A 27,808-nucleotide genomic window follows, 5' to 3' on the forward strand; every position below is an offset into this window, starting at 1 on the left:
ATAGAGGGATAGATAGATAGAGGGATAGAGGACAGATCGCTGCATTTCCCACGGTCGGCAGTGAGTTCACATTACCGGCGGTGGGAAATGACCGGTAATTACCTCTGCTGTCTCGCTGCGAGGCTGCATTCATTCAGCGCTGTGTCAGTCGCGGCTGGATGTAAGCAGCGCAGGACCTGTGGATTACGCCGGAGCTGTGGATTACGTCGGAGCTTTGTTTCGGGAGGGGTTAATAAAAGGGTGAACGAAGCTTGTTTGTGCTTTATTTAAAATAAAGGATTTTTCAGTGTCTGTGTTTTTTCACTTTACTTACGGGTTGATCATGTCAGCTGTCTCATAGACGCTGCCATGATCAAGCCTGGAGTTAATGGCGGTGATCTGCCACCATTAACTCCTTGTATTACCCTGACTGCCACTGCTACATGGCAGCAGGAAGAGCCAGGGACACTCTGGTACTGCCGCATAATGCATGCGACAGTCCCGGGGCAGCTGCGGCTGATATTCTCGGCTGCGGGAGGGGGAGTGAGGCGGGGGACATTAACCCTGCCTTCGCCCTCCCCAGGCTGAGAATACCGGGCCGCCGCTGTGTGCTTACCTCGGCTGGAAGGTAAATATACAGCGGAGCCCACGTGCTTTGTTTTCTATATTTCCGTTTGCTTTCTATGTGTGTTCTATGTGTCTGTGATCTGTGTTCTATGTCTGTGATGTCTGTGTGTGTTTACTCTCGGCTTTGCTTCCTCTTCCTGTATTGACATCACTTCCCTGCAAACCGCAGGCAAGCGATGTACATTACCGGAGGTAAACCGCGAAATAACGCAGGAAAACGCAGTGAACCGCACAGAATTTGCTGCCTGCGTTATTCCCTGCGGGATTTCACGATTACATGGCAGTCAATGGAGTGAAATCCCGCAGCGACGTGCGGAAAAGAAGTGACATGCAATTGTTTTTGCTGCGGGTATCCCGCAGCAAAACATGCAGCTGTCAAATTCCGCCTAGTGCGCACAGGATTTTTTTTCCCCATAGGTTTTGCTGGTGATTCACTGTAGAGATGTTATGAACATTTTCTGCAGCGAAACATGCAGCAAATCCGCAAAAAATCCGCGGCAAAATCCGGTAAGTGCGCAAAGGGCCTTAAGGTGATTGTAGACTTAGCAGAAGACTAAAGAACTCCTTTAAAATGTTAAAATAATGTTTTGGTGTCTGCATTATGGCCACAAATCGTGTTCTGATCTGAATTAACAGAATTCTCAGATCTAGGAGTTTGTAAGTTGTGGTCAGAAGATCTTAAGTTGGGACAGAAATTGTGGCCACAACAAGAATGCCAAATAAGCCCGAATTCCACCCATGTGAATAAGTAATAGGAATTCTTCTGCTCCGATGGTGTGAATAGGTCATTTCTATATCTATGTTATCTGCGCACAAAAATTATCAAGAGAATTTATATTTTACTAATTAAGTAAAAAACTATTTATTATTAGACAACAGATTCAAGTTCATATGTGCATCAATAGGGTAAATCGCAGGTTTCAACATTTTTAGCTGGAAAAAAAAAGGAAACCCAATAGATTCCATTGTAGTCCATGGGGGCCGTTTGGTGAAGTCTCATGTGACATATGTTTCCTGCTTCTTACGATTTTCTGTTCCATTCTAGGAGGAATCTCAGCACAGATGTGAAGTTAGCCTAAATGGTCCTTTACACGCTGCGACATCACTAGCGATCTCATTAGCGATATAACACGCTAGATCGCACATCCGATTTGCCGAGATCGCACATGTGACCGGCGCTACAAAAATGACCTATGTGCGATCTCGGCAAATCTTATCTGTGATCTGCTATGTCACATCGCTAACGAGATCGCTAGCGATGTCGCAGTGTGTAAAGCACCCTTTAGGAAAACAAGAATCAGTGTAATTTTAGATATTTAAAAAAAAAAATTGCAAAAAATGCAGTTTCCATTTCAGTAGTTTATGAAAAAGAGTTTTTGGCTGCCAGGGTAAGGAGCGATGCTCTTCAATATGGAGGATATCACATTCTGCTCTTTTTCGTTCTGTCCAGGCTGTAACATACTGTGATGGAGGCTTAGACTGGAGATTCTGCAAAGTGATAGTGAGGCTTGAAGGATGGCAGAGTCAGGTTAACATTTGAGTTGGATATTTTTGCTGCAACTGCCATAGCGCTGCCAGTCTTGCTGCATATAGGGCGTAGCCCCATGAGATGACCACAATACAGAAGAGAATCTAGAAAGATACAACATTGTCATAAAAATTAAAACAGATCATTTAAACCTTTAGGTGCTTTCAGTTATCTCATTATCATCACAGGCAGGATTGCAATGAAATGTACCAACCATGCATACAGCTGTGCTCATCTTCTCCATACACAGTGATATCGGCATGTCACCAGGCCTGCACACAACAGGGTCTTTTTTTAATTCAAGTTGGACATATACATGTATGCCCCCTTCAGACATCCGTGTTTCCGGTATATGTGCTGTTCGTTTCCACATGAACTGAAGACACAGACATGCGTAGACCAATTAAATTCAATGGGTTTGTCCACATGTCCATGTTTTGACACAGACCGTGTGGAGTCCTCACGTGTCCGTGTGCTCCACATGGTGACACGTCTGGTTTTGGCCAGAATCACAGATGTCACACAATCCACACACTGAGGTGATCCGTGTGACATCAGTGTGACGCATACAGGAGGACACCGCACTGAAATTAAATGATTTTTATACTTACCTGTCTCTGCCTCTGCTGTTGTTTCCGGGTCCAGCTCATTATGCCTCATGAATATTCACTGCACTGACTGCGGACCCGGAAGGAACTGCGACAGCAGCACCGTAGACAGGTAAGCATACAAATTCATGCAAATGTTTTGCATGGTGCATTGTGGATTTTAATGTGTCCATGTGACATCCAGATAGCACACGGACACATGGAACTCCATACTGCACCATGCAAAACATTTGATTTTTTTGCACGGACATGTGAAGGGTCTTAGGGTGCGTGCCCACGATCCTTGTTTGCAGCGTTTTGGATATAGTGTGTTTTTGCTGCATCCAAAACACTGAGTTGTACAGTACAAGCACAGTGGATGGGATGTCTAGAAATCCTGTGCCCACTGTGCTTGTTTTTTCGGCAGCAAACACTCACCTGCGGAGCGTCTTTCCAAGCCGTAGTATGCCAATTGTTTGCTGAGGATTCGCATGCATCCTCCGTAGGGAGAACACAAGTAGGAGACCGCAGCGCACTGAACCCTGATCGTGGGCACTGAAGCTGCAGTCTTCTGTGTTCTCCTAAGCAGACTCGTGGCCCCGCAGGTCAGGACCCGCTATGTCCAGGATGAGGTGAGTCCTGATCGTGGGCACATACCCTTAGTGTGTTTGAGGGCATTGTGTCCAGATGTCCCATGTCTGATCCTACTTTCTCCTAACATCTTCAAAACACATCAAAGTGAACCTGTCACCAGTTTTTTGCCCTATAAGCTGCGGCCACCACCAGTGGGCTCTTACAGTATATACAGCATTCTAATATGCTGTATATAGGAGCCCAGACCTCTGTGTAAAACATGAAAAACACTTTATACTACTCACCTAAACCGGTTGCTGTGGTGGATGTGGGTCAAATGGGTGTCTTCGTCCTCCGGTGCCGACGCCTCCTCTTTCGGCCATATTCGTCCTCCTCCTGAAGCTGCGGTGCATGACGCGTCCGATGTCATACACAGTAACCAGCATTTAGGTCCTGAGCAGGTGCACTTTGATCTGCCTTGAGCAGGGCAGATCAAAGTACTCTAGTGCACCTGCGCGGGACCGGTGAATGTGTATGATGTAGGATGTGTCATGCACCCAGGCTTCAGAAGCAGGACGAAGATGGCCGAAAGAGGAGGCGTCGGCACCGGAGGACGAAGACATCCATTTGACCCACATCCACAGCAGCAACCAGTTTAGGTATTATAAAGTGTTTTTATGTTCTACACAGCGGCCTGGGCTCTTATATACAGCATTTTAGAATGCTGTATATAAGAGCCCACTGGTGATGGCCGCAGCTTAGAGGGCAAAAAACTGGTGACAGGTTCCCTTTAATGAGTGCAAAGTAAAAGCACAGCTTCTACTGTGGAATCCAATGCCTTGCAGACACACACAGCAATACCATACTGGGATTGTACATAGCTTTGTGCATAGACCCTGCAACTGTATATACAGTGCCTTGAAAAAGTATTCATACCCTGTATTACTATTGATATACTCCTAGCACTGATTAGGGCACAATCATTTAGCGTATTTTTGGGGACTACATATCTGGTGCTATCATTCTGAAGTCAATACATATGCAGTGCCTTGAAAAAATATTTCTACCCTGTGAACTTTTCCACATTACACAAAAAAACCTAAATGTATTTTATTGGGACTTTATGTGATATACCAACACTAAGTAGCAAATATTTGTAAAGTGTAAAGGAAATGATACTGGGTTTCCTAAATATTATAAAAATATAAATCTGAAAGTTGTGACGAGCATTTGTATTAAGCCCTCTGTAGTCTGATACCCTTAAATAAAATCCCGTGTGGCATTTATTCTCAGTATATGTACAGCTGTTCTGTGAAGGCCTCAGAGGTTTGTATGAGAACATTAGGGATCAAACATCATCATGAAAACCAAGGAACACACCAGACATATCAAGGATAAAGTTGTGAAGAGTAAAGTAGGATTAGGCTATAAAAAAAAAAATAGCTCAAACTTTCAACACCTCACAGAGCACTGATCAACCCATCATCAATCATGTGCACTGCAACTCTATTCAAAGTGCAGCGCTCCGTTATTTCTGGCGGTCCAATTAAGAATGAATGGAGCGACACTGTTCATGATTGACTTTGGGGCTTTTCATATGTGGTCCCTCAAAGCCTTGTATTAGAAATTGATAACCACGAGCAGTTTTGGGTGTATATTGCTAATCCCTGCCTAACTGTCCCTGTATCTAGTAACAAACAAAGAGATATTTAGAAAAAGTATTTCTAAAGATCCTTTATGATATGCTAATGACCACAGGGACTAGTCGCAAGTCTAGTCTAGTCCCCCAATTAGTCCGCCCTCTTAGCATCGTAGCACACCCACAGGGGCGTATTAACATGCTATTCAATGCTTACTCCCCAGTGTCATCATTGGTGACACGTGTACATGTGTCCGTTGTCACCACTTCAGACGCCGGCTTTAGGCTCAGTGCGCATGATCAGAATTCCCAGCACTTCCGTGCGCACTATGTATGCATCCCGGCTTCAGGGAGGTCTAGTGGGCATGACCAGAAGTGCCGGGACCTTTGATCATGCGCACTGACCCTAAAGCCAGCGTTCTGCGTCGGTGACAACGGACAGAGGTACGCACGTCACACCTGATGACACTGGGCATTGAATAGCATGTTAGTACACTTCTGTGGGCGTGCTACCATGCTAAGAGGGCACAATGAGCGCAGGAACTAACACCCTTGGGACTAGTCCCTGCGCTCATTAGCATATCATAAAGAATCTTTAGAAATACTTTTTCTAAAGATCCCTTTATCTATGCTAGTGTATACAGGGACAGTTAGGCAGGGATTAGCAATATGCACCCAGCGCGCGCTGCTGCTGACCTCACGTCACCTCCTTCCCATCTTGCCCTGAGGCAGGAAATAGATGGGAAGGAGGTGACGTGGGGTCAGCAGCACCGCGCTTGCGCAGAATGAAGGACGCCGAGGGGGAAAGCGCGGTCCCGCGATTATGGGCGGTTGCTTGGTAATAAACATCACAGCACCGCCCATAATCTAAACCCTGCGCGCACGTCACCAGCGGTGACACTGGGCACAGTGCTCATCCACGAGAGATGGGCGCTGGGCATGCGCGGGGATGGCTGGAGCAGTGGGCGGCGTCCACAAGTATGGAAATCAGCGATGGGGGCGGCATACAGGACCAGGGGGCAGAATAACGGCCATCAGGCAGCCCGCCCCCGTATCACATTTATAGAATCCGAAGCCAAAAAGGTACCACTTTATAAAGTCTTTTTTTGGTCAGAAAGGGGGCAATATAATAACAGGGACCTTTCTAGAATGCAGCCCAGGAGCTGCAGAGGGGGAATCTGTTAGGTTTTAGGGGAAATTTCTGCTGACAGGTTCCCTTTAAACAATTTTTTATCTCTACTGGCTAACACGGTACAAAGATATATTTTACTTGTATCAAAATGGAGGATACCAGAAAGTAGCGCATCTTTATGGAACTAAAGACACTTCTGAAGAAACGCGCACAACTGGACAGCGACATAATTTTCCAGAAGAGAACAGGCAGACATCAGAAGGCTTGCTTTGCTAATAATAACGAAATTTAGCCTTAGCCAATTAGATGACAACTTTCATGGCGCGCAGATAAGAGGAAAGATCTGATTGGCTGCCCTATCCGGCATGTACAGTAGTATCCTCCGGCAGACCTCTCACCAGTGACTGGAGCCAGTCCACGGCTCTGCGGCTGACGGGAATCATCGCCCCGGTGACTCCTGCTCCGCGCTGCCGCGTCCCGTGTTGCTCCTGCAGCGCCTGCCAGCGCTATAGCAACGAATACAGTTCAGAAAAGGAAGCGTCTCTAAGCGCCATGACGTCACTAACCTGACCCGAGGAAGTCGGCCATCTTTAGACCTGGCAGAGCAGCCAGTGAGACCTCCTGCCTGCAGGGGGCAGTGAGCGCTTTGTGCAGTTGTGCCCGTGTGTAGCACTGCTGGCTATTGCTGGTTCCCGGTGACTGTACCCGGGAGGGCGGGGAGCGGAGGCTGCTTGTGGAATAGAACAGTAGTGGCTATGTGACTGCTCGTCATATGTATCACCTGAGATCCAATATGAGGGAGAAGAGGACCCGGCGGCGGAGAGCGGCCAGGAAGGAGCCGGCTGCGGCCTCGGTGAGTACACTACTGCTACTGTACGGAGGGCACTGGGGGCCATGACGAGCCACTAGCAGGAAGCCTCCTCAGTATAGCCCTTGTCTGAATCGTACAGCCTTCCCAGGACCTCTGCTTGTGGTCAGTGAATGGAAACCTCTATGTCCTCACATTGTATGTATTCAGAGTGCAGGCACGTCTCTAGGGCGTCTATGGCTGTGTTCACATTAGTGTGACGGCTTTGTGGCACATAGTGTCCTTTTTAAAGGGAACCTGTCATCAGAAATTTAGCTTGAAACCTAAACGTTTCCCCCTCTGCAGCTCCTGGGCTGCATTCTAGCAGGTTCCTGTACTTTGTGGCCCCTTTTAGCCAAATTAAATACTTTTTAAACTTGTACCTTTTGCTATGTAAATTTTGTAAATCGTCCATGGGGGCGGGCTCTCTGCTGATCGTTGCTTTTCCTCCAGCAGATTTACGCCGCCCCCCCCCCCACGCTGAATTTCATATCTCAGGACGCCGCCCGTGGTCCCACGCATGCGCTGTGCAATTGTAGCGGGACGTGTGACCGCTGGTGACGTTTTGCGCAGGCACGAGGTTACGGGCGGTGCTGTGAGTGTCATCAGCAAGTGCCGCCCATAACCTCGTGACCGCACTTTCCCCCCTTCCTCCAGCGTTCTGCGCAAGCGCTTGCTGGCCAGATGACCCGACGTCACCTCTTTCCCATCTTGCCCTGCTGCAGGGTAAGATGGGAAGGAGGTGACGTCGGGTCATTTGGCCGGCGAGCGCTTGCGCAGAACGCTGGAGGCAGTGGGGGAAAGCGCGTCCACGAGATTATGGGTGGCACTTGCGATACAATCACAGCGCCGCCCATAACCTCGTGCCCGCGACCACGTCGCCAGCGATCCTGGCATGGGCGGCACCTCGGGCGCAGTGGGCGGCGTCCTGGTGAATGAAATGGAGCGTGGGGGGACGGCGTCAATGTGCTGGAGGAACAGCAACAGTCACCAGAGAGCCCGCCCCCATGGACCATTTACAAAATTTACATAGCAAAAGGTACAAGTTTATAAAGTATTTAATTTGGTTTAAAAGGGGGCACAAAAAGTACAGGAACATTGCTAGAATGCAGCCCACGAGCTGCAGAGGGGGAAACTTTTAGGTTTCAAGCTAAATTTCTGATGACAGGTTCCCTTTAATAGTATAGCCAAAATAACAGAAGCCCTGGATTTCTGAACGCTCATACCCCTTTATTAGGGACGTGTCCCTACCTTTCCCTGTATAAACTGTATCCACCACCCTTGTGCTGTCTGTAATAAGATCACAGCTCCCCGCACACCTAAGAAAAGACCCTTTATAATCCTCACACACCATATGCTGGTGGGGTCTCCAGATAGTGCTCAGCACCTCCTCTGTCCCTGCAATCACTATGATCAACAGCTCCCACAGAACCCTATGATGGCCCCTACAGCCCTGCACACAGTATGATGGCCCCTACAGCCCTGCACACAGTATGATGGCCCCTACAGCCCTGCACACAGTATGATGGCCCCTACAGCCCTGCACGCAGTATGATGGCCCCTACAGCCCTGCACGCAGTATGATGGCCCCTACAGCCCTGCACGCAGTATGATGGCCCCTACAGCCCTGCACGCAGTATGATGGCCCCTACAGCCCTGCACGCAGTATGATGGCCCCTACAGCCCTGCACGCAGTATGATGGCCCCTACAGCCCTGCACGCAGTATGATGGCCCCTACAGCCCTGCACGCAGTATGATGGCCCCTACAGCCCTGCACGCAGTATGATGGCCCCTACAGCCCTGCACGCAGTATGATGGCCCCTACAGCCCTGCACGCAGTATGATGGCCCCTACAGCCCTGCACGCAGTATGATGGCCCCTACAGCCCTGCACGCAGTATGATGGCCCCTACAGCCCTGCACGCAGTATGATGGCCCCTACAGCCCTGCACGCAGTATGATGGCCCCTACAGCCCTGCACGCAGTATGATGGCCCCTACAGCCCTGCACGCAGTATGATGGCCCCTACAGCCCTGCACGCAGTATGATGGCCCCTACAGCCCTGCACGCAGTATGATGGCCCCTACAGCCCTGCACGCAGTATGATGGCCCCTACAGCCCTGCACGCAGTATGATGGCCCCTACAGCCCTGCACGCAGTATGATGGCCCCTACAGCCCTGCACGCAGTATGATGGCCCCTACAGCCCTGCACGCAGTATGATGGCCCCTACAGCCCTGCACGCAGTATGATGGCCCCTACAGCCCTGCACGCAGTATGATGGCCCCTACAGCCCTGCACGCAGTATGATGGCCCCTACAGCCCTGCACGCAGTATGATGGCCCCTACAGCCCTGCACGCAGTATGATGGCCCCTACAGCCCTGCACGCAGTATGATGGCCCCTACAGCCCTGCACGCAGTATGATGGCCCCTACAGCCCTGCACGCAGTATGATGGCCCCTACAGCCCTGCACGCAGTATGATGGCCCCTACAGCCCTGCACGCAGTATGATGGCCCCTACAGCCCTGCACGCAGTATGATGGCCCCTACAGCCCTGCACGCAGTATGATGGCCCCTACAGCCCTGCACGCAGTATGATGTCCCCTACAGCCCTGCACGCAGTATGATGTCCCCTACAGCCCTGCACGCAGTATGATGTCCCCTACAGCCCTGCACGCAGTATGATGGCCCCTACAGCCCTGCACGCAGTATGATGGCCCCTACAGCCCTGCACGCAGTATGATGGCCCCTACAGCCCTGCACGCAGTATCAACCCCCAAAAAGTATGTTACCAGGCATAGTATTATGCTCCCCACAAAGAATGATTGCCCACACAGTCCCCCACCACAGTATGATTCCTGAAAACCCCTACAACAGTAGGATGGCTCTTACAGTCCCCTAATTAATGTGATGACCCCCACAGTATGATCACCCACAGCCCAGTATTATCCACAAGCCCCAAATACAGAATGATCACCCCAAACACAGTTTATGACCCCGACAGTAATCGGTATAATCCTCGACTACTCATAACAGAGTATGATCCCCACAGTCCCCCACACACAAGGTAATGAACTCCATAGTATGATCCCCACAGTCCCCCACACACAGGGTAATGAACTCCATGGTATGATCCCCACAGTCCCCCACACACAGGGTAATGAACTCCATGGTATGATCCCCACAGTCCCCCACACACAGGGTAATGAACTCCATGGTATGATCCCCACAGTCCCCCACACACAGGGTAATGAACTCCATGGTATGATCCCCACAGTCCCCCACACACGGGGTAATGAACTCCATGGTATGATCCCCACAGTCCCCCACACACGGGGTAATGAACTCCATGGTATGATCCCCACAGTCCCCCACACACGGGGTAATGAACTCCATGGTATGATCCCCACAGTCCCCCACCCACGGGGTAATGAACTCCATGGTATGATCCCCACAGTCCCCCACACACGGGGTAATGAACTCCATGGTATGATCCCCACAGTCCCCCACACACGGGGTAATGAACTCCATGGTATGATCCCCACAGTCCCCCACACACGGGGTAATGAACTCCATGGTATGATCCCCACAGTCCCCCACACACGGGGTAATGAACTCCATGGTATGATCCCCACAGTCCCCCACACACGGGGTAATGAACTCCATGGTATGATCCCCACAGTCCCCCACACACGGGGTAATGAACTCCATGGTATGATCCCCACAGTCCCCCACACACGGGGTAATGAACTCCATGGTATGATCCCCACAGTCCCCCACACACGGGGTAATGAACTCCATGGTATGATCCCCACAGTCCCCCACACACGGGGTAATGAACTCCATGGTATGATCCCCCACAGTCCCCCACACACGGAGTAATGAACTCCATGGTATGATCCCCCACAGTCCCCCACACACGGAGTAATGAACTCCATGGTATGATCCCCCACAGTCCCCCACACACGGGGTAATGAACTCCATGGTATGATCCCCCACACACGGGGTAATGAACTCCATGGCATGATCCCCCACAGTCCCCCACACACGGGGTAATGAACTCCATGGCATGATCCCCCACAGTCCCCCACACACGGGGTAATGAACTCCATGGCATGATCCCCCACAGTCCCCCACACACGGGGTAATGAACTCCATGGTATGATCCCCCACAGTCCCCCACACACGGGGTAATGAACTCCATGGTATGATCCCCCACAGTCCCCCACACACGGGGTAATGAACTCCATGGTATGATCCCCCACAGTCCCCCACACACGGGGTAATGAACTCCATGGTATGATCCCCACAGTCCCCCACACACGGGGTAATGAACTCCATGGTATGATCCCCACAGTCCCCCACACACGGGGTAATGAATTCCATGGTATGATCCCCCACACACTGGGTAATGAACTCCATGGTATGATCCCCCACAGTCCCCCACACACGGGGTAATGAACTCCATGGTATGATCCCCCACAGTCCCCCACACACGGGGTAATGAACTCCATGGTATGATCCCCCACACACGGGGCAATGAACTCCATGGCATGATCCCCCACAGTCCCCCACACACAGGGTAATGAACTCCATGGTATGATCCCCCACAGTCCCCCACACACGGGGTAATGAACTCCATGGTATGATCCCCCACAGTCCCCCACACACGGGGTAATGAACTCCATGGTATGATCCCTCACAGTCCCCCACACACGGGGTAATGAACTCCATGGTATGATCCCCCACAGTCCCCCACACACGGGGTAATGAACTCCATGGTATGATCCCCCACAGTCCCCCACACACGGGGTAATGAACTCCATGGTATGATCCCCCACAGTCCCCCACACACGGGGTAATGAACTCCATGGTATGATCCCCCACACACGGGGTAATGAACTCCATGGTATGATCCCCCACACACGGGGTAATGAACTCCATGGTATGATCCCCCACACACGGGGTAATGAACTCCATGGTATGATCCCCCACACACGGGGTAATGAACTCCATGGTATGATCCCCCACACACGGGGTAATGAACTCCATGGTATGATCCCCCACACACGGGGTAATGAACTCCATGGTATGATCCCCCCACAGTCCCCCACACACGGGGTAATGAACTCCATGGTATGATCCCCCCACAGTCCCCCACACACGGGGTAATGAACTCCATGGTATGATCCCCCCCACAGTCCCCCACACACGGGGTAATGAACTCCATGGTATGATCCCCCCACAGTCCCCCACACACGGGGTAATGAACTCCATGGTATGATCCCCCCACAGTCCCCCACACACGGGGTAATGAACTCCATGGTATGATCCCCCCACAGTCCCCCACACACGGGGTAATGAACTCCATGGTATGATCCCCCCACAGTCCCCCACACACGGGGTAATGAACTCCATGGTATGATCCCCCCACAGTCCCCCACACACGGGGTAATGAACTCCATGGTATGATCCCCCCACAGTCCCCCACACACGGGGTAATGAACTCCATGGTATGATCCCCCCACAGTCCCCCACACACGGGGTAATGAACTCCATGGTATGATCCCCCCACAGTCCCCCACACACGGGGTAATGAACTCCATGGTATGATCCCCCCACAGTCCCCCACACACGGGGTAATGAACTCCATGGTATGATCCCCCCACAGTCCCCCACACACGGGGTAATGAACTCCATGGTATGATCCCCCCACAGTCCCCCACACACGGGGTAATGAACTCCATGGTATGATCCCCCACAGTCCACCCCCACACGGGGTAATGAACTCCATGGTATGATCCCCCACAGTCCCCCCCCCACACGGGGTAATGAACTCCATGGTATGATCCCCCACAGTCCCCCACACACGGGGTAATGAACTCCATGGTATGATCCCCCACACACGGGGTAATGAACTCCATGGTATGATCCCCCACAGTCCCCCACACACGGGGTAATGAACTCCATGGTATGATCCCCACAGTCCCCCACACACGGGGTAATGAACTCCATGGTGAGGTGCATAGTGTTTGTTTTATGTTTGTATACCAATCCTTTCTTCAGTAAGGATGAGGACTTGAACTCTAGTGCCACCTATTGGAAGGAGCAATTGTATTCTTGTCTTTCACTTGTGAGTGGGGATAGGAACAGCTACAGGGCCAGATGCGGACCGGGGCAAACTACAGCCTTATCTGAATGAAATAGTAGACTGCTGGCCACACGTGTCCCCTTGTCCACCACTGAGTTTTCACCACTGCTCCAGTGTCTGTTGTTTGCAGCACAGACATCACATCAGCAGTGCTGCAGCCAATCACTTAGAACGGAGTTGCCAGACTCCACAAATTGCCTAAAAGGCAAGGTGGTCACACATCTTCTGCTATTTCCTAGAAGCACTGGATACCTCTGAGGGTGCGTGCCCACGATTAGTTATATCAGCGTTTTGGACTCTGTTTTCACTGTCTCCTAAACGCTGCATTGTACAGTACAAGCACAGTGGATGGTATTTCTAGAAATCCCGTGCCCACTCTGCTTCTTTTCTCCGCAGTGTAAACTGACGTGGTGCGGCTATCTGCAAGGAGACCACAGACAAAATCCGCAGTGGCCCGAACCCTGATCGTGGGCACGATCAGCTGTGGTCACCTGTGGAGAGCACTTGCGGCCCCCCAATAGAGGATACCCTGATCGTGTGCACCCATCCTGAAGCAGACACCCAATCTACCACTACTGAAATCAGGTGCTTTCTATTAAACAACTAGGGGTTTTCCAAAGCCACCATGAAAGATGATAACTAATATAAGAAATGCAGTGATTGTGGCTGCAACTTGTCTCTCTTATATTGGAGACATGTCCTCTAATGTGGGAGTCTCTTTCAGTAAGGATCATGTCCTCTGCTACACTGCACAGATCCATGACTGGCTTGTGTGCATGACGAAAAGTTTAAAAAGTAACCAAATCTTTGATATTCTTTATTTGTTATTCTCCCATTTCATTGTCCTAATAATTAGAAGCAGATCACTCCCGTGTTGCTCAGTAGTGACAGGTCGCAGGCACAAGTACTGTATGTCTTGTACTGTCTATCATCTTACATTACAGAAGATGGCTTAGACTGGGTTCTCAATGCTTGGCACCCCAAATATCCAGAAAATGAGCTCTACACAATCTGAAAACTCCTTTGGGAATTTCCCATTTTGGCACTAGAAAACACCCAACTTGTTTAATAGAAAGTAGTGTACTTGGTCTACAGCAATGTTAAGTCAGATGGTATGTGCCAGTTCTTAAAGGGAACCTGTCACCAGCTTTTTGCCCTATAAGCTGCGGCCACTACCACCGGGCTCTTATATACAGCGTTCTAACATGCTGTATATAAGAGCCCAGGCCGCTTTGTATAACATAAATAGACACTTTAAAATACTCACCTAAACCGGTTGCTGCGATGGACGTGGGTCAAATGGGCGTCTTCGACCTCCGTTGCCGGCGCCGCCTCTGTCGTCCTTTTGAAGCCGTGGTGCATGACGCGTCCGACATCATACACACTTGCCGGCATTCAGGTCCTGAGCAGGGCAGATCAAAGTATTATAGTGCGCGGGACCGGCGAGTGTGTATGACGTAGTAGGACGCGTCATGCACCCAGCCTTCAGAAGGAGGACGAAGATGGCCGAAAGAGGAGACGCCGGCACCAGAGAACAAAGATGCCCATCTGAGCCACATCCACCACAGCGACCGGTTTAGGTAAGTATTATAAAGTGTTTTTTATGTTCTATACAGCGGCCTGGGCTCTTATATATAGCATGTTAGAATACTGTATATAAGAGCCCGGTGGTGGTGGCCGCAGCTTATAGGCCCCAAATCTGGTGACAGGTTCCCTTTAATATGCCACTTCTCTGCCACTTTGTCTCCTTCCTGATGTGCTCTATCCCAATTTAAGCAATGCACATTGTTCCATGATGAAACCTACCATGTGAATTGTCAGAGCTGGCCACCTTGTTCCATGGCTCCATGGTCCAGTTATGCTCCCATTGTAGGCACTTTTGGCAGTGGGCTTGGACTGTCTTCACCTTCTGCAGTTATTTTGTGGGGTCTGATACCTCTGTATCATTGCCGGCATTAAAGGGAGTCTTTTCATGATGTTCATTCATCCCAAACACATCTCCTTGTAGGGGACATAGCCCTAATAAAAATGTGTAACTTTAGTGCCCAAGTCTGTGGCTGCCTTTGCCAGAAATGGTTCTTTATTCAGATAGGTGCTCGATGCACCCTTGGCATGGCCAAATGGTTACGTGTGCCTTACTTATCTGTTTTTACAAGTAGCTCCATTCTCCTGTTCCTTGATTGACAGCTCTGTTTTTGCAGAAGGCAGAGTAAGGTAGAGATGGATGTATAATATATAGGTGGGACAGTGCACTTAATCACTCCAAAAACTCAGGCCGCAAAACATGAAGACCGCCATTATTCACTTCAATCTTGATGAGGGGCATCTGATTTATTAAGACGCACGTGCCTCTTAATGAATCAGGTGTGACTTAGAATTGGCGTGCACCTCACCATAAGGCCCCTTTCAGATGTCCATGTTTCAGGTTTGTGTGACATCCGTTTTTAACACTGATGCCACACGTAGCCATGTTGTTCTCTGGTGTTACTTACACGGCCGTATTTTCACACGGATCATGTGACCTCGCACGCAGATATGTCCGTTTTTTTTCCTCCATCAGCACGGGTGTCACTCGGTCCACACACTGGTGTGATCAATGTGACATCATTCTGACACGTACTGGAGAAAACACGGGACTTTGAAATAAAAAGATTTTCTATATTCACCTGTATCCAGCGCTGTTTTCTTCGGCTCTGCTGTCTCCTGCTTCTGACCCCCATTCATTATATTCATTGATTAATCACTGCACTGAGGACTTGGAAGCCGGAGCATCGCCAGGGACAGTGTCCCGGAGGACAGCATTGCCAGGGACAGGATCACCGCAACGCCGGTGACAGGTGAGTATTCAGCAAGTAGTGTGTGTGTGTGTGTGCAGTGACGTCCAGGAGGTCATTGGCGTTCCCAATGAATGCTGATGAACCCATGAAGTCACCGTGGTGACTCTGATGACATCCTGATGACACACCCACTGTAGCGGGAGTGTCATCAGGATGTCATCAGAGTTCATTGGGAACTCTGATGACCTCCTAGATGTCACTGCACACACTCTCCTTGCTGGATACTCACCTGTCCCCGATGCTGTCCCCGCGATGCTCTGGCTTCCAGCTCCTCAGTGCAGTGAATAATCAATGAATATAATGAGCGTGTGTCAGAAACGGGAGGCAGTAGAGCCGAAGAAAACAGCGCTGGATACAGGTGAATATAGAAAATCTTTTTATTTCAAAGACCTGTGTTTTCTCCAGTACATGTCACACTTATACAAACACAGATGTCACATGCGTGACAGACGTATGACCATACTGATGCATGTCGCTTGTACCTGATTAAACACGGACGTCTGAAAGGGGTCTAAATGTTACCCCAGTTAGGGTACCGTCACAGTTTAGCGACGCTCCAGTGATCCCACCAGCGGTCTGACCTGGTCAGGATCGCTGGTGCGTCACTATATGGTCGCTGGTGAGCTGTCAATTAGGCAGATCTCACCAGTGACCAGCGATGCGTGGAAGCGATGCTGCACTTGGTAACCAGGGCTGTGGAGTCGGAGTCGTGGAGTCGGAGTCGGAGCTCATTTTGGTGGAGTCGGAGTCGGTATAAAATGCACCGACTCCGACTCCTAAAATATATAATAAATTGGGGACAGGAGTGCAATGCAGAATGTGCTGAATATTTTACTAAATAACAACATTTAGTATAATGCTTATATTTAAGTGAAAAATTTATTGTAGTACAATGTGAACATCAGACATTTAATTGTTTTTATGATACAATAATCAAGATATTTGGATAGAACATAAAATATTTATTGGAATACAACTTTAGAACACAAAAAAACTAATAAATTGTAAATATATAATATATATAATATATATATATATACAGTGTATATACACACACACAAGATATATATGTAATCTACTGTATATTACATAGTGTATTACATATTTACAATTTATTACAGTTTTTTGTGTTCTAAAGTTGTATTCCAATAAATATATTTTATGTTCTATCCAAATATCTTGATTATTGTATCATAAAAATTATTAAATGTCTGATGTTCACATACACATATTCATGTACTACAATAAATTTTTCACCTAACTATAAGCAATATATGTAGGAGCCGGAGTCTGAGTCTGAGTCTGAGTCTGAGTCTGAGTCTGAGTCTGAGTCTGAGTCTGAGTCTGAGTCTGAGTCTGAGTCTGAGTCTGAGTCTGAGTCTGAGTCTGAGTCTGAGTCTGAGTCTGAGTCTGAGTCTGAGTCTGAGTCTGAGTCTGAGTCTGAGTCTGAGTCTGAGTCTGAGTCTGAGTCTGAGTCTGAGTCTGAGTCTGAGTCTGAGTCTGAGTCTGAGTCTGAGTCTGAGTCTGAGTCTGAGTCTGAGTCTGAGTCTGAGTCTGAGCAAGAGCAAGAGAATTTGAGGAGTCGGAGTCGGAGTCGAAGGTTTGGCTTACCGACTCCACAGCCCTGTTGGTAACTAAGGTAAATATCGGGTAACCAAGCAAAGCACTTCCCTTGGTTACCCGATATTTACCTTGGTTACCAGCGCACACACCGCTTAACTCTGGCTCCCTGCACTCTTAGCCTGAGTACACATCGGGTTAATTAGCAAACCGCTTTGCTTATTTACCCGATGTGTACTTCGGCTACATGTGCAGGGAGCCTGCACTGGCAGCCTGAGAGCGGCGGACGCTAGTAACCAAGGTAAATATCGTGTAACCAAGCAAAGGGCTTTGCTTGGTTACCCGATATTTACCTTGGTTACAGCTTACCGCAGCTTCCAGACGCCTGCTCCCTGCACATTCAGATCGTTGCTCTCTCGCTGTCAGTGTGTGCTTCACAGCAGGAGAGCAACATCCAAAAAATGAACCAGGGCTGTGTGTAACGAGCAGCGATCTCACAGCAGGGGCCAGATCACTGCTCAGTGTCACACACAGCGAGATCGCTAATGAGGTCACTGCTGCGTCACAAAAACCATGACTCGGCAGCGATCTCGCTATGTGAGAAGTACCCCTTGGAGGCCAGAGGAATATTTATGGCATAAAAGTACATAAAATACAGATAAGAAAAACAAACTGCAGACAAGAAACAGGTATTACAAAACCAGAAACCACCTTTTAATTATTATCTAGGCCACGGTTGGTTAAGTCACCAACCTAGGATGATCCCAAGATCACAAGTGGTCACTGAATGACACAAGTAGTCTTTCTATGAAATGTTCATGACTACTGTACTTGTCTATGTATGCCCCTTTTTCACATGTAACGTGCCATGGAATAAATGGGAAGGATAATAATAATGAAATGTTTTGTAGACAAAACTATTCATACCATATATACTGTGTGTGTGTGTGTGTGTGTATATATATATATATATATATATATATATATATATATATATATATATAATTTTTTTTTTTATTTATTATGTTTTTAAGCTGTCGGTGCAATATTTCCATCATTGCTGGTTTTGTTATACATGACCTGGAGATTGGGTTGGATCTTTAGGAACAAAGTACTGACAATTGCATTGTCATCATGAGTGCTGTAGAATAGTGAGGCAATTTTTTTCAAAGCCATGAGTCTATCGCTCCAGGAGTGTGACTTAAACTGAGACCTTCTGCCACCTTGTGGTAAGATGGATTATAATAATGATTGTAAAACTGTAAAGTATTTGCTTGTCTCCACTTCATACTAGCATTACTTGTATTCGAGAAAGTCACAGAATGTTAAAGTTATATCAAACCTTCACTAAAGACCATATGCTTACATGTAATATCCTTGTTTTACAGATGCTCTCATCAGATGACTTTGCTGTGGATACCGGCATTTCCCCAAAGGCTGGTACAAGTAAATTACAAAGCCAAGGAACGCAAGCTGATGCCTCTCCTGACTCTAAGTGCCCAATATGCTTAGATCGGTTTGATAATGTTTCCCACCTTGACCGATGTCTTCACAGATTTTGTTTTCGTTGCATCCAAGAATGGGCGAAGAACAAAGCGGAGTGTCCTCTATGCAAGCAGCCATTCAATTCTATTTTTCATAGTGTTCGTGCAGAAGATGACTTTAAAGAATATGTATTGAGGCCCACAGTAAATGGTTCATTTGGGAGTCCTGATGGACATAGGTTTCGATATCGCACCACTATGACACGAGACAATTATTTATCCTTGAGATCATTAAGGTCGTCTTCTCGAAGAACATTTTCGCCTCCTGACAATGGGCTTCTTTTTGAAGGAATTTCAAATGTGCCGTCACAGCAGAGGGGTAGTGATATTCATCAAATGATGCGAAGGCTTGCCACAAGACGGCAAGCCAGTTCAGAGGGACGGTCTATGAGGCAGATTCAAGAGCAGGAGCTAATAAACTTCAGGAGATCACTTTATCGTGCTGGATTACGTGTCCGAAACATCCAAGATGGAGGTCGCTACCGTGATATAACTGCTGAATTTTTTCGCAGAAATCCTGCATGCCTTCACCGGTTAGTGCCCTGGCTAAAACGGGAATTGACTGTATTGTTTGGCTCTCATGGCTCTCTTGTGAACATTGTACAGCACATCATTATGAGGAATGTGACGTTGTATGACATGGAAAGTCAGGCTTTTGTAGAGGATTTGCACCCCTTCCTCCTTCACCGTACTGAACATTTCATTCATGAGTTCATCAATTTTGCTCGTTGTCCATACAATATTGATGCTTATGATCAACATGCAAACTACGATTGTCCTGCTCCTTCATCTGAGGAAAGCCGATCAGAGTCCTCTGTTATTACAATATCACCTGATGAAGTAAATACTAGAGAGCCAGATGTTCCTTCATCTTCTCTTGATGTTGGGCAAGCTCCTTGGGACGATGAAACACCAGGCCCCTCATACACTTCTGTGGATCAACCAGTATCTTGGACAGCAAATATTTCAGATGAGCAGGCATTGAGTAGTAAACCGACTGCCACTGATGCAAAAATTACCACTGAAGAGGTGCAAGAGAAGGTTGTTTGTTCAGATGACTGTGTCATAGTAGGCTTTGTTAAACCTCTTGCAGAAAGGACCCCAGAACTAGTAGAACTGTCTTCTGATTCAGAAGGTTCCCTCTGTGAAGTAAAGATTGAGCAGGCTAAAAAACCTCAAATTAAGCCATTCACTTTGATTGAAAGCAGTTGTTCAAGTAGATCATCATCTGTTATTTCATCACAGTCAAGTGAGAAGGATTTATGGAAACCTAGTCGCAATCATAAGGGATTAGAAGAAAAATCCTGCTCCAAAAAAAAGAAGGAACACAAGCCAAAGGAAACTTCTAGAAATCTTCATGGATCCAGAAAAGAAAAAGCGCATTCAAACAGAAATCGATCTTCCAGACGCAAGACCCGGTCACCAAGCTCAGACTGTTATTCTCGGTCCTCTCGTAATAAGGCTTATGAGTGTCACAGCAGAAAGCACCGCAAGAACAGCCCAAGAAACAAAAAATCTCCAGATAAGAGCCGGCATAGAAGTCGGAGAGGAAAAAACAGGTCAAGGTCTAGAGATAGGAGTTTATCATGGAGAAGCCAAACTGTGTCTTTGACTAGTGAAAGCTCAAGAGAAAGAGGTGGTTCTAGCTCAACAAATAGAAACCTTAGCCGAAGACGATCCTGGAGCAGAGATAGTGACAATGACTATACACCAGACAACTATCGGAGTACTTATCAATGGGAATACACTTACTACAGCAGAGACAGAGATCGAGATGGCTTTGAGCAGTCGTTGAGAAAACGGGCACGGGGTCGTTATGCTAGACCATCTTCCAGTCCAGAATACCGTGTGCAGTCTTATTCTGCCAAAAGAGATTTGAGAAGAAAAAAGGGCAGCACTTCTACAAAACAGCATCACCGTGACAGACGTCGCTCTAGAAGTATTTCATGTAGTCGAACAAATGCTTCAGGGGCAAGTCTTCAATGTGATAAACCTGGTGGAAAGCGGAAGTACAAAACTCGTCATCTGGAGAGGCAAGAGGAGAAAGATGGCAACAAAGAGGTAGAGGCTAAAAAAAGCTACAAGGATGATCTAACTGAAACCTCATCAAATGAGCCAAAACGAAAGAAGAAAACCCGAAGCCCTAGTGTTGAAATAGTATATGAAGGAAAAGCCATGGAGGGCTCAAAGTACCACAAAAAGAAAAAGAAGAAGCACAAGAAGAAGCATAGGCACCAACAACCTGCCAACTCTTCAGCTACTTCTCCCATTATTATTACAATTGATAGTGACAGTGATATGCCAGAAGAGACCATTGCTAGTAGCAAAAATACTGATATGCCTGATAAAGATCAGAAGGAGTCTGTCCAATCATCACCCAGCCTGTCACCAGCTACCTCTACAACAGCAAATACCACACAAGCAGTTAGTGAAGAACCAGCAGGTCCCTCACCCAAAGACTGTGATGTAATCTCAAGCAATGGACATTTGGATGCTGCCACGGGCATACTAGATGGTTTACATTTTGATGATAGCTCCAATGAGCCTTCTCTTCCACCAACCAGTAGTCCAGATGAAATAGAGTCACCACCTCCCGAGGAAGTAGCCATGGCTGAACTGCCTTTACCAGACTCAAAGCCCGAACAGGAGAATGCAACGTCCACAACACCTACTTTTCTCATGGACTCTCAAGATAATCTTTCTGAAACCTCTCAAGAACTATTTGCTGATACCATCAGTGAATTACTGGAAAGTATGACTACTCCACCAGTTTTATGAACTCGACTTAGCTTTTTTTTTTTTTTTTTAAACTAAAAAGACACATTCACTTCAGAACATTTTTGCAAATTCCTTACTTATTACAAACCTCTTCTGGTCTTATTTTGATCACAGGCAAGCTGCATGAATTCATAGTTTGGGTGCACCTTACCAAATTGTAGGTCTACAAGCCTAATTTACTCCTTCAACAGTGTATCAAAGTAATATTAGGTTTTAAATTTGGATTAATAATATATTTTCAAGGGACTTGAATAGATTTTTCTTGATGGTGAACTATATATTGAATTCAAATGGAAGCACTCATTTCCCCCGTGGCCCCCAAACCACCACCATAACGCTATAAAACATTACAACAAGAATAAGCCTATATAATCTCACTAACCAGGACTAGTTTTACAGGGTATTGCGTCCACATGGACTGATGGACATCCTCCCCACAAGTTATGGCATCTTTTGGACCGTCAGAAATCTGGTGAATGCATACACCACCTGCCTACTGAGCAGGTTATTGATGTAAAGAGTGAATGTTCACCTGACTTCACTGTGTATGCCCAGGCAGGATGGCGACAGATTTTTGATGGTCTGAAGATACCATAGCTTGTATGAAGGTTGTCTGTCAAGCTCATCTGGACATGTTTCTAGGGTCTGAAGCTGGGCTAGTATTGGGGAAGAGTCTGTGCCAGACTAGTCCTGGCTAATTAGCATGAGCAGAGCATTAAAAGTTGATTTTTAGAAAATGTAACTGTGTAAGGTTTGAGCATTTTGTTATAATGTAGTGTTGTGGTTTGGGAGGCATAGGGGATAGGTTCCCTTTATTGTATTCCAGAATGAAGCATTTATCACTTATCTACTGGATTGGTGATAAATGCTAGCTCTGTGGGGTCTGACCTATGTGCTTCCACTGTAGATATTGAACGGAGTCACAGATTGCTTGTCCTCCTGCTCCATCCAAACTTTTCTTGTTAGCGGATTTGTAACTGGGGTGCTGGAGTCCCACTGGTTGAACCCTCTCCGATCCAACCTGAAACACTGATCACCTATGCACTGGATAGGTGATAAAGTCTAGATTGGGGGCAGTCCAATTTAATATCTCAAATTGAGTTATTAGTTGTAGACACGCTTAATGTGCAGTGCAAGCTCCATGGACTGTCTGTCTGCTTTTACACTTCACTTTTAATTCTTTAAATAGGTGTAGGGAATTATACCACCAGATATAGCTGATATGTGAGAGGAACAGAACCTTTTAATCTTCTACAACTATTTTGTATTCCATAGACACTATGTATAGAAAGCCCAGTAGATACTACCTTGTATGGATTTCTACTAGTCACTGATGTGCAGGTTAGAATATGTTCAGATATGACCGGTCTGCCCCATAGATTTCTGCTAAGGTAATATACATTGGCGCTTTAGTTGCTGAATATGTTTTACTAAACGTTTTTTCACCTAGACTTTATTTGGTTATTTTTATATAATAAGTTTTTGGGTGTTTTTTTTTTTTTTTTCTTTTTCCAATCAAAATTTAAAATACAAAGCTATAGAGAGCAAGTTTCACAAAGACCATTGTTTTCCCCTCGGGTCTGTAAAGTCATTCTTATCATATGATTAGGTGGCTTTTCGCATAGTGCTCATGAACCACTAATATATATATTTATTTCTCAGTGATAAAGGCGGACATCCAGCAAAGACTTTGGTGGACACAGGTGCCATAGTAAAAAATTTTTCTTTATTGGCAATTCTATAAAAATACAACGACCCACAAGGCTCAGGAGCAAGATGTTAGTCAGCAGAGAACCCGCAGATGGGAGTACGCGTTTCGGTGGCCTTGTCCACCTCCCTCATGGTCCTAACAGTTAGTTAGAAACGTGTGGGCCGTTGTATTTTTATAGAATTTACTACGGCACCTGTGTCCACCAAAGTCTTCGCTGGATGTCCGCCTTTATCTTTGCTATTATTGGAGACCCAGACGGTTCGAATGCTGGGGCTGGATTCCATTGCATCTGTGCGTGATATATATATATATATATATATATATATATATATATATTCTATCCATTCTCTTTCCTCCCCCCCCGTAAATGTTCCCCCATTTTGACCTCTGTAGATCACGGCAAGGATACGTCACTGTAACTTTCACCCAACCTATCGCTCTTACGTCATAGGTCAGGTCCTGATGACTGCAGTCCAGGGGTGTATCGTTCTAAGCAGCCATCATTCTCTACCACGCCCTACGTCTCCTGCCATAGTAGCCAGCGGGTTAGTGAAGAAACCCATGCCTGAACTGATGGTGTGCCTATGAAGACAAGCCTGCAGCTGGTGTTCATAGAAGATTGATTGTTGCTATATACTGAAATACTGTGGTATTGTAGCAAATGGTACAAGTAATTGGACATTCACAGGTTCAACAATTAAGGCTGCTTTCACAATGTTTTTTTAACATGCGTCCTGAACGTTTTTTTTAACGCAAAAACGGATCCAGTGCAAATGCTTTTTCATTTCAATGCATTTGCAATGGACTCGCGTCAACATGCGTTCACCTGCGTTAATAGTGAGGATCCAGCGACTTGCAGTTTAACTTTTTTCAAAAACGCTACTTGTAGCGTTTTTCAGCTGCGTCCAAATACTGTTTTTCACTGGATCCTGACTATACTGCATGCAAACGCATGTGAACGCTGGCATGCTGATAGACAGGATCCTGCTTGCTCTACTGAGCATGTCCAGAAACAAGCCTGGTGTGATCAGTTACTCTCTCTCCCCCGGCTGAGAGCAGCGGACGCTCGTAACCAAGGTAAATATCGGGTAACCAAGCAAAGCGCTTCGCTTAGTTACTTGATGTTTACCTTGGTTACGTGTGCAGGAAGCAGGCAGCCTGGCTCCTAGCAACTGCAGACGCTCGTAACAAAGGTAAATATTGGGTATCCAAGCAAAGCACTTCGCTTAGTTACCCGATGTTTACCTTGGTTACCAGCGTCCGCAGCTGTCAGATGCCGGCTCCCAGTCTATCACGTTCAGTTCCCCTCACTCCCGATCACATGACTTCAATAACCGCCCATAAACTTCAAGTGACAGGATCCTGCAAAATAACACATGTGTTTGCATGCGTTTTTCTTTGTAAAAACAGGATCTGCTTTTACAGCAAAAAAAAGTTGATGACGCATGTTAAAAAAACGTAGTGTGAAAGCAGCCTTATATTGCCATGTGTTTTAGCATGCACTGAACACCATAAAAACAAACCGTTGCAGAATTGCATTTTATTTTTTGCTCATTTTCACTACCCTTGACATAATACCATTGTACTGTCCGTTGAATGATAAAATGAATGGTGTAATTTAAAGCAACTCTTCCGTCAAAAAACAAACCCTTATGTATAGCTGTGTGAATAAAAGTTATGGCTCTTGGGGGAAAAGGGAAGGAAAATGGAAAATCGTCCAGTCTGGAACAGGTTAAGAGCTGTAAATATATCCATATATAATAACCCTGTTAAATAGCGCTTGCTTGTATATGGAGGGATAGCTTTCAGCTTCACTGATTGTATTTCTGATGATACTAGATGATACAGGAAACCAGCACAATAGGATCCAGTTCATATAGAAACATGTAGACTCTGTCCTGGAGGATCAAGCCCATACAACATGCTGTAGGATGTATTGGAATCTCCGCCATTGTAATGTAAATGCATCGTCTTCCCTCCCCTATACTTCAGCACCAGACCGTAGCAGCTGTGCTGGAATGAGCAAGCACTTCATCTCATCCTCTTTAGAAAAGTTTGGAGGTTTTTATGTTCCACTTACAATGATGTAAAAATGTTTTTTTTTTGTTAATGAATCTCTATTTTGATATACTCAGGGCTTTCAAAGCTAAAAAAGCACCACCATGAAAATCCAATCCTAAGTATATGGCCATATGTATAATCTTTAACCCTTTCTTGGACTGACGCTGCATTTCAATCTGTAATATATTCCCTAAAGCAGTTCTGCCAGTTTTAGCCGGAGACGGTCAACAAGCATGTGATCATACAGCTATTGTTTTGTTTTTTGCTCGGATTATTGCTTAGAGCCTGGTATAAAGACTAACATTTCATATGTTGGGCCCGCAAAGAATGCTGGGAGATCACAACCCTAAAATTTGCAGCCTTGTGAATGTAGCGATAAATTATACAAGCCAGAATCCATAACGAGTCATTCCCAAGGGTATGTGCACACATGTGTTTATAGCAGAAGTTTCTGCACCAAGCATGTAACTTGCCAGAAAATATGCAAATTTTGTGTACGATTTGATGCGGGGGTTTTTCCTATTCATTTTAATGTGCTAAAAATGCTGCAAAAACACTGAAAGAATTGCAGCACATTTGAAAGGCCTAAAACACACGGCATGAAAATTGGAGAAGTGGAGTGCGATAAAACATCGCATTCCACTCGGACAAATATTAGCCTATGTCCCAGCACCCATGAGCCCTAATCGGACCGAGAAAACAATTGCAGCATGCTACAACTGTAATGCGATCCAGGTTTCTCTTGCACCCATTCAAGTCTAATGGGCGAGAGAAAAATCGCAGTACACCGGTGTACCGCGAGTGCAGGGCAAGAATGGCAATAGCCGGCAATGGAGGAGAGAGAGCGGTAAATCCCCTCCTCAGCTCCGGCCCGCCCCTCCTCAGTGCCGGCCCACCCCCCGCAGCTGTGGTCCAATCGCATGATCTGTTCTCAGTCGCAGTGACACTCGCATGACACTCGGCTCCCGCTGTGCTGCCAGCATGAGCCAAGTGTCATACGAGGATCGCAGTAGTCCCCCGTGTGGCCCCGGCCTTAAAGGGAAAAAATAAGCTTCCGAAATCTCATTCATTTTGTTGGTCTAGTAAAATGCTGCTATTTTTATCACGGCAGATTCGCAACATGTGAAAAAGCCCTAAGATTAGAAGTTATCCTCTATCCACAAGTTAGGTGTTAACTTGCAGGGCGGTCTGACTAAATGGGGCCCCTATGATCCTAAGAATTGGGCCATGTTGGAATGGGAAGGTGGGAGCACCCCATACCTCCGCTTTATTTGCATTTTATCGGACAGCAGATGGATGGTAAGTCTTGGGGATTCCCTTTATGAATTCTGATGCTTACATGTAGGGAAAAAAGCAAAATGTCCACAGCTTTTCCAGTTTTTGTAGTCAGTAGACAGCAGGCATTGTTTTCATGGTCGTCCTTTTTGTGGTGTGATTTTCAGTATTCTTGTGAGATGTAAATATAAGTATTTTAATTCTGCCTTCCAGTGTATATAATGTTATATATAGCTTTTCTTTGAGTGTACTTTTCTGTAACTTTTCTACTGTACTCACATTACCTGCATTGTGTATTATAAATGGACAGCAAGACTAAAGTTCATCTGTATCGTTGTTGGTTTTTGTTTTTTTTGTTTCTCTTTTTTTGCAAAGCTTTTAGCAAGTGGTTATTTTCTATGATCTATAAACTACTCCTCTTCTAACTGCATCATCTGTTAGTCAAGGACGTTAAGGCTAGTTTCACACTTGCGTTGAACGGCATCCATTGCGTTGTGTGACGGATGCAACGGATGCGTGGCATATAGTGGCGCAACGGATCGTACAAAGCAACGGAAAACCTTTTTTTTTTTTTTTTTTTTTTTTTTTTTTTCCCTTCCTTACAGTTTTACCGGCAGCAGACTATTGTGAATGATCAGCTGATCATCTGGCGGCCGGGCGGTCAGCTGATCGCTCTCAATAGCCAGCGGCCGGGCGCTCAGCTGAGCGCTCTCACATGCCGGCGCTCAGCTGATCGCTCTCACATGCCGGCGCTCAGCTGATCGCGCTCAGCTGATCGCTCTCACATGCCGGCGCTCAGCTGATCGCTCTCACATGCCGGCGGCCGGGCACTCTGCTGATCGCTCTCACATGCCGGCGCTCAGCTGAGCGCTCTCACATGCCGGCGCTCCGGGCGCTCAGCTGATCGCTCTCACATGCCGGCACTCAGCTGAGCGCTCTCACATGCTGGCGGCTGGGCGCTCAGCTGAGCATTCACAT

General features: G+C 46.9%; 1 protein-coding gene across 1 annotated transcript; it reads left to right on the plus strand.

The window, feature by feature from the left end:
- The first annotated feature begins 6,754 nt into the window (after positions 1 to 6,754).
- TOPORS (TOP1 binding arginine/serine rich protein, E3 ubiquitin ligase) lies at positions 6,755 to 27,154 on the plus strand. Its single transcript, XM_075316220.1, has 3 exons — positions 6,755 to 6,918; positions 18,850 to 21,757; positions 23,946 to 27,154. Exons 1-3 carry the CDS (start codon positions 6,838 to 6,840, stop codon positions 24,080 to 24,082), a joined length of 3,126 nt encoding a protein of 1,041 aa, XP_075172335.1. The 5' UTR covers positions 6,755 to 6,837; the 3' UTR covers positions 24,083 to 27,154.
- The last annotated feature ends 654 nt before the right edge of the window (positions 27,155 to 27,808 follow it).

Source organism: Anomaloglossus baeobatrachus, chromosome 1 (genome assembly GCF_048569485.1).
Source record: "Anomaloglossus baeobatrachus isolate aAnoBae1 chromosome 1, aAnoBae1.hap1, whole genome shotgun sequence".
NCBI classification, from domain to species: Eukaryota; Metazoa; Chordata; class Amphibia; order Anura; family Aromobatidae; genus Anomaloglossus; species Anomaloglossus baeobatrachus.